General features: G+C 37.0%; 1 protein-coding gene across 15 annotated transcripts in view; it reads right to left on the bottom strand.

The window, feature by feature from the left end:
- The window catches only part of mecom (MDS1 and EVI1 complex locus), a 299,083-nt gene that overhangs the window by 21,307 nt on the left and 263,563 nt on the right, over window positions 1-14,213 (bottom strand). For 3 of the 15 annotated variants that reach the window (XM_056473129.1, XM_056473133.1, XM_056473143.1), the window contains 4 exons: window positions 13,093-13,273; window positions 5,141-6,542; window positions 4,952-5,042; window positions 1,354-1,380 (listed from right to left, as the gene is read on the bottom strand). In XM_056473129.1, coding sequence (XP_056329104.1) covers window positions 1,354-1,380; window positions 4,952-5,042; window positions 5,141-6,542; window positions 13,093-13,273 — 1,701 coding nt within the window. The remainder of the gene's footprint in view (window positions 1-1,353; window positions 1,381-4,951; window positions 5,043-5,140; window positions 6,543-13,092; window positions 13,274-14,213) is intronic. The other 12 variants (XM_056473131.1, XM_056473132.1, XM_056473134.1 and 9 more) reach the window with 12 other exon arrangements.

Here is a 14,213-nt window from a genome sequence, read left to right as displayed (position 1 = left end):
GGTCTGTTACTCTCTCTGTATAAATAATCACATTCGCTGCATTATCAGGGGTAGCCATCAGAAATAACAACTGTTCTGTCTGCTTAACACACACACACACACACACATGCTGGCACACCAAATTACACATGAACACATCGGATTCATTCAGTTCATTCATTCTCCGATGCTCAGCCTGAGTGGTTTCATTTAAATGGTGGTTATGTGAATTAATTATTCAGAACATCAAAAGATCTGAATCAATGTGTTGCCATGCATTGAACAGGAGGAGTTTAAAAGATTGGATGGTTTACCAACCGAACATTCATCTTCTTAAAGTGGAAATTGCTTTGGACCATGTTTAGCTGTCTATGCTTTTTTGAGTCATGCATTGCACCTAGCATTCCATGCTAATACTGTGGGTATACAGTTAGAATTATTAGCCCCCCTGTATATTATTTCCCCAATTTCTGTTTAACGGAGAGTATTTTTCAACACATTTTTAAACATAATGGTGTTTGTAAAGCCAGCAGGGGGTGCGCAACCTGCGGTCTGTGTGGGTCCTAATGCCCCAGTATAGTGAAGGGGACTCTATACTGCTCTGTGAGTGCCGTTAAACTGAGGTCTTGACTCTCTGTGGTTGATAAAAATCCCAGGATGTCCTTCGAAAAGAGTAGGGTTTAACCCCTGGTATCCCAGCCAAATTTGCCCACTGGCCTCTGTCCATCATTGCCTCCTAACTAATTGGCTTCATCACTCTGTCTCCTCTCCACCAATCAGCTGGTGTGTGGTGTGCGATCTGGTGCAATATGGCTGCAATCGCGTCATCCAGGTGGATGCTGCACACTGGTGGCTGATGAGGAGATTCTCCCCAATGTGTAAAGCTTTAAGTGTCCAAAAAAGCACTATATACATGTAAAGAATTATATTATTGTAATATTTGACTAGATATTTTTCAAGATGCTAGTATTCAGCTTGATGTGACATTTAAACTCAGTTAATTAGGGTAATTAGGCAAGTCAGTGTATAACAGTGGTTTGTTTTGTAGACACACTAAAAATATATAGCTTAAGGGGGCTAATAATTTTGACCTTAAATGTTTTTAAATAAAATGAAAACTGCTTTTCTTCTAGCCGAAATAAAACAAGACTTTTTCCAGAAGAAAAAAATATTATAGGAACCACTGTGAAAAATTCCTTGCTCTGTTAAACATCACTTGGGAAATATTTGAAAAAGAAAATATCACAGGAGGGCTAATAATGTTGACTTCAACTATATGTGTATTGTGAAAGTGTGTGCATGAGTAGCATGGAAATATTAGGCATGTGTGTGTTTGTTGCGAGAAAATGAATGACTCTGTTTGGAGTAACTTACCCATGTTCTCTGATCAGGCATGCGAAACTGGGGGCGGGACAGAAGGGAAACAGCAAATCAAAATCAAGAATCAGACTGATCGCGTGTGATTATGCAGTTTGGTGTTTGGTAATTGTTTTTTATTTGTACCCAGCAGTAACCCAATTGTTTTACTGTTATTTATATTATGATGGGATGGAAAGTTAAAGATAAAACAATTAAGATTAATTTAATAAATACTGTAACATGCGGAAACAATGATATCACTAACATATAATATTTATAATAATAGTATTCAAATAGTAATTAAAATAATACATATTTAAATAAATGTATAAATAATATTAATAAGAAAATAAATGTTCCAATTGCACTTTTATATGTTAATAACAAGCAGCAACCTCCCGTTCTCCCTCATGAAGCTAATACGGAAACTGCAATTCATCGAAATTCTGATAGGCCTTGCACATTTCTATTGATCCTAATGTTAAACCGGCCAACTTTACAGCAGAAAAAAAAAGATGTTTTCAGCCTGGTACAAAGAACGATTTTAGTTCAGATAGCTAATATTATCCTTCATAACAACTGTGAGGGGGTGAATTTGTTTTATAACTCATCCGTTTCATTTATATTAAGTTGTATTAAGTCTGCATAATTAAGGGCATGGCCACTTGAGTGACAGCTAGGTCTCGCTGGTCGCCGTCACGTTATTCCGGCTGATTAGGCGCTGAACTCAGCAAATGCATTGTATTTTTGTGTTGTTTTATGTGTCTTTACATAGTCAGTTGCCTTTTGGAATTACAACGATCAGATAATATGACATGCTCTGTACACTTAATTTTGCTCACAAACCATTCAAGTGGCCTCCATTTCCCAGGTGAGTGAAATTCTTATATATTTATACAGGGTGTATACTATATCTGTAAATGTATTTGTTTCAATTTATCATTTATATTTTTCTTTAGACCTGTAATGCACTCCAGAATATGACAGATTGATTAGCTGTAGGCTCTAGAACAGTCATCTGAAACGGTGTCATACAGTGTTATGGACTTCATAAATAGCCTTACCTTTACTAACACAGACTATACTTAAAGTATTTGGAAGTAATTCACGTTTTCCTTCTGTAGAAAAACATCATAATGATGCTTAGTGGCTCAATGTATTTCAACAGTGTTTTTAAAACACTTTATTGATATAGTGTACAACCAAGCACATGTGGTCAGAACACAAACGAGTCGCAGGTAATTAAGTATGCTCTGTCTCTTTGCGTTTTTTTGGTTACCCCCGGTCGGCGCAATGACACACAAACAAAATGACAACGATTGGCCATGCCCACTTGTAGCTTCATTTGCGCTCTTCAGAAACCTATGGGTGACGTCACGAATGCTACATCCATATTTTTTTACAGTCTACAGTTAATAACACTTACATTTATAGAATTACTACCATTTTATCCTGATGGAATGAAAGATTAAAGATAAAACCAATAAATATCACTAGAATTATAAATATAAACATTAATAAAATTATAAATAAATATTTGAAATAATATAATATATATTTTTATATATTACAACTTGTATATATGTATATATATATATATATATATATATATATATATATATATATATATATATATATATATTGTATATATATTACAACATGTGTGCTCTGACCATAAAATCATTACATTTTTATTCCAAATATAAACTTAATATATTATGTTTATATATCCATTATTCTAACAATAATGTTTCTTAGCAGTTCACTTGACCTCCCATTGAGTATATTGTTCTTTACTGCCTTGCGTCTCACTGTTGCTGTATACGTTAAGAACTCCATTTCCCATAATACATCTGGGCTGTCAGTAGTATCTCTGTTGCTGATTAGAGAGTCCAGTGAGCACAGTGCAGTAAAGAGGATGCTGATAGGTCACCTCGTTAGGCAGTGTGTCAGACACATGTGGATATTATCTAGCGCAGACACAAAGCATACTCGGGAAATAAATCAGGCCAATGAAACAGCCCATAAAACACTGTCCTGCAACAGCCAATAAAACACTACACCAGTGAGCGTCTGTGTGCGTTTCAGGGTCTATAAGTGTACCAGACATGTGTGTGTGTGTGTGTGTTGGGGGGTGGGTTATACGAGAACTAAGTATTATTTTTACAGAACACTGATAGCGAACACACAATGACATAAAGCAGACAGGTTACTTAATACACACTAATGAGGTTACATAGACACCCATGGCCAAAACCACACACTCACCACACAAAACCCACTCATTCCAGATGCACAAATCACATAAATCACATAGACTTACAACACACACAATTCTCCATCTAGGCATATGGGTCAGTGTCTGGCAGTTTAACAGGGTATCGGATTGTGACATCATAATCAAAGACACCCACACAGAGACGTGTCACAAAACTCCTCGCATCTGGACCTGATCAGGAACCGCACAGAGGAACATGAGAGTCGCTATGCTAATGCTAAAACACAGGGGCCCCGTAAAGCTACTGCCAACATACTGTAGCTATTACGTCAATACTGGCATCGTGAGGGGTTATTTTGTCAATAGTGGAAATTGCATTCAATGGGACAAGTAATGCCATGTTAGTGTTTCAAATTGCTTTGGATTTGGTTTGGTCGTGCACAACGGATTTTAAAGCAGCTGAAAGTGGTTTGCCATTATAGTAAACATGACAGTATAGGGTTTATATGTGTGAATATTTCCCAAACAACTCCACTTACTTTCTTTTTGGGCTATTGTGCAAGTATTATGATTGATTGTTGGAAGACGTCTTGATATTTCTACCCTAAATTTGCGCACCACCTCTCACAAAAGAACTGAAAGTTCGTTTAAGTGTGGAACAGTTTGCATTAAAGAGTTAGTTCACCCAAAAATCACCTTTATGTACATTTAAAACCCCCAAGACTTTCGCTGATCTTCGGATACAACTTAAGATACATTAAGATAATTTAATTAAGATATTTTATACTTCAAAATGCTGTAAAAAAAAAAAAAACATCCTTAAATCAGACCATTTGCTTTCAGTGGTTCAATCGGAATAATATCAAGCTACAAGAATGCGCACATTCAAAATAATGACTTTATTTAACAGATTCTTCTCCTCAGTGTCAGTATATTGCGCACATTCACGAGCATTCCGCAGTGATGTATACACCCTGGATGTCTGTGCGCAACATCATCTGATTGAAACAAAGCACAGGCGCATCTGAGGTAATACATCAGAGGTGCGACCAAGCATGATATGTGAATATCTGCCCACTGAGGAGAAAAACACTTTTATTTTAAGTCATTCTATTTGTTTAATGTGTGTACAAAAGTGTTCTTGTAGCTTGAAAAAATTCAGATTGTACCACTCTTGGCTTTGAACAAGTCAGGATCTATGCTATATATGAATGATGTGGGAACTCAAAGACTAAGAGATTTGTGGTGAGGGTGAGTAATTAACAAATCTAATTAAAATGGTTGGGTAAGCTAAACACTGCTGTAGCATAGAAAGAGCCAACTGAACATAGGCTAATGATTTATTCAGAACTTAGATGAGGTGAAAACATTTGGTTAGAGATGGGAAAATCTTACCTGTGGGTGGAAGAGAAATCCAGGAGCTGGCCGCATGTATTTGTCCTTGAGGACTTCGAAAGGATCATTCATCTTTCTCTTCTCAACCCTGCTGATGTTAAACTTCTATCAGTTCTCATGGTGAGCCGTACCAAATTAAGTCTGTTCCATTACACTAAAAGAGTAAGAAGGACTTGTGATTGACAGTACCTGTAAATGGGGTCCATGAAGAATGGCATAGGTCTTGCGTGTTGAAGGGATGGGTCGGTCTTGGGTGGCTCAGGTTCCACCCTCTCCTCACTAAAGGCAGAGCTCTTTTTTAACTCCTCCCCTCGTTCACTCTTTCCTCGATTTCGTCTGCCAAGACTCAGGTCCAGCGGCTGATCCTGGTTGGTTGATTGTACGTGTGAGGCTTCTGGTTTTACAGGGGCGCAGGTGGCAGCAAGTCGCTCTTCTTTCCGCTTTGTGGTGAGGTCAAAAGGTGATTCAGCATTTCTGCCCTGAGGCTTTTTACTCTCAACCGGAGGGCTTTCTGGTTCCCCTTTGTGGCCCGGAGGTCTAAGCTGTTCCCTTTCAGGGAATGGATAGACTGATGGAGAAAAAGCTGGAAAGAAAGACAGAGGGAACATGGAAGGGTAGGGCAATGCCCCAACTTTCTTGTCTTGCAGGCCTGCAAGTCCAGTAGAACCAAAATATTTCTCAGCAATGGAGGCAATTGCCTTAATCGAGTCATTAACAGCACCAGAAACGGCTGTTTGCTCATCCAGAGATGGCGGCAGAAGCCCTGGCGTAGGGAAGTCTTTGACATTATTAGTGTTGCTACTATTACTGGAGCTAACAAGAGTAGGGCTCTGGGCATCATTGAACCCGCTGGACTTCCTTTTTGGTCCTTTCCCGTTCTCCCGCACTCGCACCCGTTCCCGGTCACTTTCTACTTCGCTGTCCAGCTCTGAACCTGAAGTGCTCTCCAACTCACTCCCGCTGGGAGTGCTGACATCATCCAGATCGCTACTCTCCGATTGGTCGCTCATCTTCCCGCCATGCCTTGGCTTAGAGATGGATCCTTCTCTCTGACGCTCCATATTCTCGCTCTCCCCATTGAATGAATCCTTACGTAAGCTCTTCAAGAGCTCATGCGACCCAGAAATGGGTGAGGACAGCAGTGGACTCTTCCGTAGTTCAGTGCTCGGAGGACCATTAATAGGTGATGTGGATGGGATTAGAGGGGGCCGATGGTAAAGTCCTGATGGGAAAAGTCCTGGAAAACTGAATGGGAATGCCGGAGGGGCTGCTGGGAACGTCAGCCCACTATGATGCCGGTTTGTCCCAAAATAGTCTGCTAAACCAGGACTCCCATGGCTCATTCCAGCCAGTGCGGACTTGTCCAGGCCAGGGTTGCCAGGGAGGGCCATGCCCTGCGCAAACAACCCTCCTGCGGCAGCAGCGAAATGGTTTTTACCCTCACAGAAGCGCCGATGCTTGTTTAGGGATGATGTGGTGCTAAACATCTGCCCACAGTCTTTGCATTTGATCTGAGTACGACAGTCCGCGTGCATGCGCTTGTGGCGGCAGAGATTGGAAAACTGCGTGTAAGATTTGTGGCAGACCTCACCTAGAGACAGTGAGACATGGACACACAGTGTAAAGTGGGATTGCTGGTTTTGTCATGTCACACACACATCCATTCACAAAACAAACAAAAATGCAGGATAAGCAAGGGTGGCAGATAAAAGAATGCAGTGTCACACGCAGGTGCACACACACACTCACACACACATACACACACATACACAGAGACAAGGACATACAATGGCTCTATTTTAAGCGTGAGAAGGAAACAGAGTTGAATGAATCCTCTCCCTCAGGTCCGTTCCCATGGACCAAGCGACGTCTCTGTCTATCATACAAACACACATCTTACATCATTACACACAATTCAATCGTCAAACTAAATCTCATGATGGATCCTAAACTCTTAATGCTCATGTCACTGCACACACTCCGTCCTCACGCAAATATAAACAGTTAAATCCTTAACACACACTCTGAAAGTGATAAAATCACCCTATACATTACCAACTTAACACCTCTAGTGTGAAATGAAGCCTTTTAAACACTCGCATTTTTCATCATAATTACATATCTTATTGCAAGCGTGACATTTTTCTAAATTTATGGAAGTCTAGCGGGTGGTTTTGGTAATCCTTGTCAAACTGAATGAAGTGTGAGGTGTGGAATGAGAGGATGTTCAACCGCTAGATATGTTTATGGAGTCGGTCACTTACAAAGACTGATCAAGAGATGGGATGTAAATATTAGTGCAGAGTAAGAGGACGACTTAAGAGAGAGTTCCTCTAAAAATGATAATTCTGTCATTATTATTTACCCTCATGTCATTACAAAGTACGGCTTTCTTTTTCTCTTGGAACACAAAAGTAGATATTCTGAAGCACTTTTTGTGCAGTTAAAACCAACACTGGACCCCATAATTGTAATTATTTGGTGAACTATCCTTTTAAGTAGGTGCTTGTTCAGACACACACTCTTACTATGGAAAGCCATTTTGACATTTAATCTATAAATCATACTAGTATTTAGTTTCATGTTACTAGTTCTTATTTTTTAGCTATTAATTTGATCTCCACTAAGTACTAGTACTTATTAAATAGATACAAGTTCTTATTCATTAGATACTAGTGCTTATTCATTAGATACTAGTGCTGAATAAGTACTAGTACTAGTATCTATTAATAAGGTACTAGTATCTAACAAATAAGTACTAGTACCTAATGATTAACTACTAATACATAAAAATATGTACTAGTCCCAGCTGGAATACATACTAGTCAAAACTGAATAGTTGATTTCTCAATGACAGATCCCATAGAAATTAATGGAAAAAAATTATATATTACTAGTAACAACAGAATAGTTATTAGTCACTATTAAAATTAGCACTAGTTTCTAATAAATAACTAGTATAATTTAATAAGTGCAAGTATCTAATGAATAAGCACTATTATTTATTTAATAGGCACTAGTATCTAATGAATGAGTACTAGTATCTAATAAAAAGAACCAGTGTCTAATGAGTAAGCACTAGTATATTTTTAAAAAGCACTAGCATTTAAAGAATAGGCACTAGTATCTAATGAATAAGTACTAGTACTTAATGGAAAAGATACTAGTCTCTAAAAAATAAGCACTAGTAACATGAAAATAGATACTAGTACAAGTTTTAGATTAAATGTCAAAACGGCTTGCCATACCACTATGTAATATCTTACTGCTTAGATTCTAGAGCTTCAGGAAGCCCAGCAGACATATATCCAAACAAACACACTTATATAATTGTGAACAACTGGACACACTCGGATGAACAGGTGTGAAACATGGGGAGCGTGTGTGGAAGATCCGTGGGCACTTTAGAGTGCTGTGTTCTGTCAGTTCTTAATAAACCATAAGGAAATATTACAAACACATTCCACTGTGAACAGCCAGTGGTAAAATGAATGTGTTTGAGTGTTTGTTTAAAAAAAATAGATATTCTCTTTTACTTTAGCATAATTAGCAATACCTTTTTCAACATTTGTTTAAGTAACAAAGCATACATGTAAACGGAAGCACGTTTGAATTTATAGCTACAATAAATGACCAATTATAAATGCTAAAATGGAGTACAATTCAATTTAGGTATGTTATAATCATTTGTTTTGTTGACAAACTCTAAATAGAACACCGAGAGGGCAGCACAGAGCTTGTGTATAAATCCAAGTGCATGTGTGTGGTGTATTCGGTGTGTGTGTTTGCGAGGTCATTAAGTGTTGTTAGCTGTGCTTGTTCAAATGCTGATTGCTGTAAATGTGCTTGTCTCAGTATGAAGCGGGCTGCATGTGGTAGTGATTTTCCAGGAATGGCCAGACTTAGCAAGCTAGTTACTGTCTGATATGTTGTGGTGGCGTTGGGGGGGATCGTCTACACGAGCTGTGTGGGATCAGCATTCCGAGGGTCAGTGCATGAAGTTCAATCGGTTAAAGTTCAGAGGTCGCTGTACGGTTTAGGAAGTTTAAATCGTTATGGAGGGCAAGAGAGCTCTTTTTATGCAGGATGAGATTAAGAGTTGAGGTCAATCGCATATGAGGCTGGAGGTCAGAGGTCGTGCATTGGAAGTGAGAGTGCAGAGCTGGTGTAATGACATGCATTGAAAGGAAATGTGGGTTAAATATTAGGGCTGCATAGCGACATTTTATTTTCACGATTACATCTTTTACCAGATGACATATTATACATACATTATACATAAATACAATTAGTCGTTCTTTAAGTTACAAACATTATAAATTCATGTGTATGAATGCTTTAAACTAGCTTAAAATGCTTACATGCAAAACACATGCAAATTATACAAATTCTGGTAAATCTGTGGCATTACTGCAAAGTTTAACCATAAATCAGATGTTATTTTAGCTTTAGCGCTGGTCAACCATAATCCCGACTCATCACATTGCGATATCAATGCTAAAACAATATATTGTGCAGCCCTAGTAAATATGTACTATGTAGTAATAGCTGCTTTCGAAGATTCAAAGCTTCGAAGCCTTTACGGATCTTTTGTTTTGAATCATTGGTTCTGAGTATATCAAATTGGCAAGGTCATGTGATTTCAGTAAAAGGGGCTTTTTTACTTAATAATCTGTGTAATATCATTAAATCCACATGAATCATGCGGGTTCACTCAGATCACCCCCCAGTGGCGTAACTCTTAACCGGTTTCATAGGTTTCGAGAGGGGTCTGGATGTAGACTTGATACAGTTGCAAGGTGAGCTGCATGCAATGCTTTTTTTAATGCCTACCTAAGCCCACCCCTAACCCTACCCCTCATTAGGGTGGCAAGATTCTGGCTAAAATGAGAATCACATTTTTTTTTTTTTTGCTTACAACCAAGATCATGATTTTCTCACGATTCTGTAGATATAAAATAAAGGTTAATATGAGTAGGCTATTATTATAGTTATTCTCAAACATATGGTAAAACAACAATAATATTATCAGGCCAAGAAAAATATTTTCTTTAAATAATTAAATAATGATATAAAATAGTAATATAAATAAATATCCTAAGTAGTGAGTTTTTTGTTTGTTATTGTGTGTGTTCATTGCTTGTGGTTCTTTTGTCTCCGCCTCTGTCTTCGAATAGGTTTCATCATTACCGCACATGCGTGGTGAATCAGGTGCCAGGACGTGGACGCCGGCTTGTTTGTGAAGACCATTTAAACCGGACTGGAACGTCGTTCGGAGAGTCTCCTCTCTCCCGGCTTGTGTTGTTTGAGTTGTGAAGTAGAAACTGTGTTGTATTTACTCGGCTAAATTGTTGACAGTTGAACGCTGAGTGTTGACTTTGAGATCTATACGGAGACACGTGTGCTGAGGAGGGTGCCTTTTGTTTTATTACATTTTCCTCATGTTTTGTGGTTAGTAGGGAGGTAAGTGAATGTTATTTTATTTGTTTTTATTTCATGTGCAGGTAAGAGGGTTAAAAACTTAGTTAGCTGTTGAGTTTTGTTTGTTATTTTGGCATTTACCTCCATAAGCTTTTTATTGTCTCCTTTCTGAAGTTTAACGTCAAATAAATTTGACTTTACGTTATTTCCTTGGTCATTCGTCTTTGTTGTTTTTCCTTTTGAATGGGAGATGAGACTCCGGGCTCCTTGTTAATTTAGAGGAGTTCTAATTATATTAATTTAATATTATTTATTGTTACGGGTCTGGCTTGATGTGTGGAGCCAAGCAAGGTTTACAATTCGTAACAAGGCCTATGTGTAGGTCTACTGTTGGTTAAAATGCTAAATTTTCTATAGACTTGGAATGGTGGACTTGAAAAGACTTTAAATATGTCCTTTTTGTTAATTCACAGTAAAGTGATGTCATCAGAATACAACTATTCATAATTCTGAACTATTCATAAAGTTGAATTACTATGTGTGTGACATATGCTTGCCATTGACAACATCTTTAGATCATTTATTTCACTGGTAAAATAAAACATTTGTCCCGCCTACATTATATTCAACATTATATAGGCTAAAATTAAACATTTATTTTCATGCACAACACTTTGTGTTAGCTATGAAAGAAAAAAACATCAAATGCTTGTCATAATCATAACTCCAAAATGCAAAATGATCATTTAAATGATGTGCGTGAGGGTTTCACTTTCACGAGTGCGGCTCATGCCATGGCTGCCGTCACTCTGAGAAAAAAAAAAAAAAAAACATACATGGAAATCACACTTCCTGCATGGCTCCCAAATGATTGCTCTGTACAACAAACTGAACATTATTTACAACTAATTTTATTTAATATCTGTTATTCAAAGCCTATGCAGGTTCTGTTCACTAAAGTAGACATCAGTGGTGGGTATGCACGCATCCTCTCAGTAGTAAACAAACAGTGCGTCAGTTCGTGTGTGATTTCGTGGCCGCGACTACATCATTACATTAAGACAGAAATGACTGTCTTTTTTCATTTTGGTGTGAATTATGCCATATAAATACAGCGTGTGACACTTTCAACACCTTTTGAAGGTGTCCATGTTGCTGAGAAATGTATATAAAACAATGTGAAGACTTGTGCGACCACATTTACGCTTTTCTCCTGCCCTTGAAAACATAATTGGCTGAATCGTAGAAAAGCAGAATTAAAATCGTGTGTAGGGTCGATCAATCGTGCAGCCCTACCCCTCACAGTGATGTCACCAGCTCCATTGAGTGCATTGTGTCTGACATTGCAAGCCTGAGACATGCAGTCTCAGTTTTCAAATCCAAATCTGCATCCAGATACTATTAGAGGTTTTACTTGATCTCAGATTAGTTTTACTAGTTCATAGATATTTTCATGAGTCATTTGTAAAACGAAAAGGAATGATATTAGTCTCTCGTTGGCCTGTTTAGTAGATCCCACAATGGAACAAACAATATTTAAGCCTCAAAAATGTATAAAAGAATGCATAGTATGCAGACACTAAGTATTTAATGATATTAAATGTAAGCTAAGTGCATTTAAAGATCATACTTTTAATATAAATGTTACAATATGTTTGAAAAATCTAATGTAAAGTTTGAGTTTTTGTTGCATTTACACAGATTTAAACACCAGGTGTCTCTAGCATATGGTGTTTCAGATAATTCATTCATTTTGTGAAGCAATTGGGTCAGTTATTTGGAAAAGTTTGGTTTCTTCCATCTCTAGTACTGAGAGTTCTGAAAGGTATGATTATAAGAACTTGACTTTAGTAGCCTTTACTGTAGATTGGATCGAGAAACAAAAGAGGCAGATGTTGGAAAGTGAGCAATCGCACACCGTAACAAAGATGAACAGAGACCACACACTCACAAACACGTAATCAACAAACAAATGTGCATCCAAAAAAAAAAAAAAAAAAAAAAAAAAAAAATCACAGCCTGTAAAAAAAAGCAGTTTTAGGTTACAGCAAATGAAAGCAGAATAACACTGAATCTGTATAAAGTTAAAGATTAGTTAATTAAATTTTGTTTTAAAGATTTGTTAATCATTTTCAGTATCTTCTCTTAAGGCCAACATGAAATCAAAATTGCCTTATTTTGTAAAACATAAATCTGCACTTAATGCACAAAACGTATCACTGTTAATTAGTTATGTTAAAAAAATAAAGAATACTCTCTAAACTGACCTCAGTATTCTGACTGCCACTCTTCAAATCCAATTAATTCCTGATGAATAAACATTTTTTTTGCTGTTGTTGTTTTTCATGTTTGCATATAAATCATATTGAAAGCAAAACAGGTTGCAAATGCTGTTTCATGTTGACTTTAAAAAGTGCAAGGCAAGGATGATGGACAGATCTGATTTCAACATAACTGCTGGATAACCCAGGCCAGCCGGAGAGCTCCATCTGTCTTTCAAAAAACTGGAATCTATTTCTTTCTTTCACTTTTATTCAAAGTGAATACAGTGCCTCTGAATCCATACTGGTCTTTAATCATACCAGATTCAAACATTAAAAACAGCCGTTAGAGATATTTAGAATCTACAAATGCAAAATTTGGTGGGAAATTTGAGAAATGACGTTGGAGCTCTTCGGCTGTGTGGTGTGGTATTCAGAGTAGAAAGCATGCAGACTTACATATGAAGGGTCTGAGTGACTTACATATGAAGGGCTTGACGGAAGAGTGGATGTGTTTGTGTTGTTTAAGGCCTGAAGAGGTGGCGAAGGTCTTTCCGCAGTCGGGGCAGGCGTGAGCTCGCGCCCCTACATGCTGAGAGCGGATATGCCTCTGCAAGTTACTGGGGTCTGTGAACACCTGCTGGGGAAAGAGAGAAAAAGATAGGGAGAAAGTTTACATACACAGCCTACAGACGGTGGGAGACATTGAAGTGGATCTCAAATAGACATGCAAACGGTAAAAGCACTTAAACAGATCAAAGTGCTGTACAATAAAATGACCTCACAAAATAATACAAGACTTGTAAAACATACTAAAAAACACATACAATGCTCAGCATATATGAGTACACACCTCACAAATCTAACTTTAAATTCATATTTTTAATAGGAAGCTATACAATATTATATTTGTTCATGTACATTAGATTAGTCAGTACTGAAGCCAAATCTGGAGCTTATCTAACAAAATAACTTATGATAACGGTCCAAAAACTAGTACACCCAAATTTATATGTTATAGAAAAATATTAAATACAAATTTAAAAGAGAAAAAAATCAAGAGAAGCAAAAAAAAAAAAAAAAAAAGTGAAGGAAAAAAAAATTGTTGAAATTTTGTAGGTTGTAAGTTTTTTTTTGCAATATTCTGCTTAAATTTAATTGTATTATCTTTTAATTTCTAAATGTTTGGTGACTAAAATATTATTTTAATAAATATACCTGTTAAATAAATCTGTTTTGTTTGAATGCACCAAATACATTGCCTATATTCATTGAGAAATGGATAAAAATAGTCATTCTCAAAATGGAGTGTTCTTAATTATGCTGAGCACTGTATGTAAAATATATGTAAACACCATTTAAAACAAATATCAAATCAAGTGGCAAATATTATCACAGTTTTGTTAAAATTACATAGAAATGTTAAAAAATAACAAGTTTTAGTTCTGAAAATGAACAAATAAAAAAACATTAATATGGATCCCTGCATATTGGATTTGTTCACTTATGCTTGTATTATTTTATGTAGATTGTTTTTTTGTGTTTTTATAGATATATTTTACTTTCTTATACCAGGTATT

The sequence above is a fragment of the Danio aesculapii genome, chromosome 15 (assembly GCF_903798145.1).
Source record: "Danio aesculapii chromosome 15, fDanAes4.1, whole genome shotgun sequence".
NCBI classification, from domain to species: domain Eukaryota; kingdom Metazoa; phylum Chordata; class Actinopteri; order Cypriniformes; family Danionidae; genus Danio; species Danio aesculapii.
This window is presented reverse-complemented; position numbering and strand designations above follow the sequence as displayed.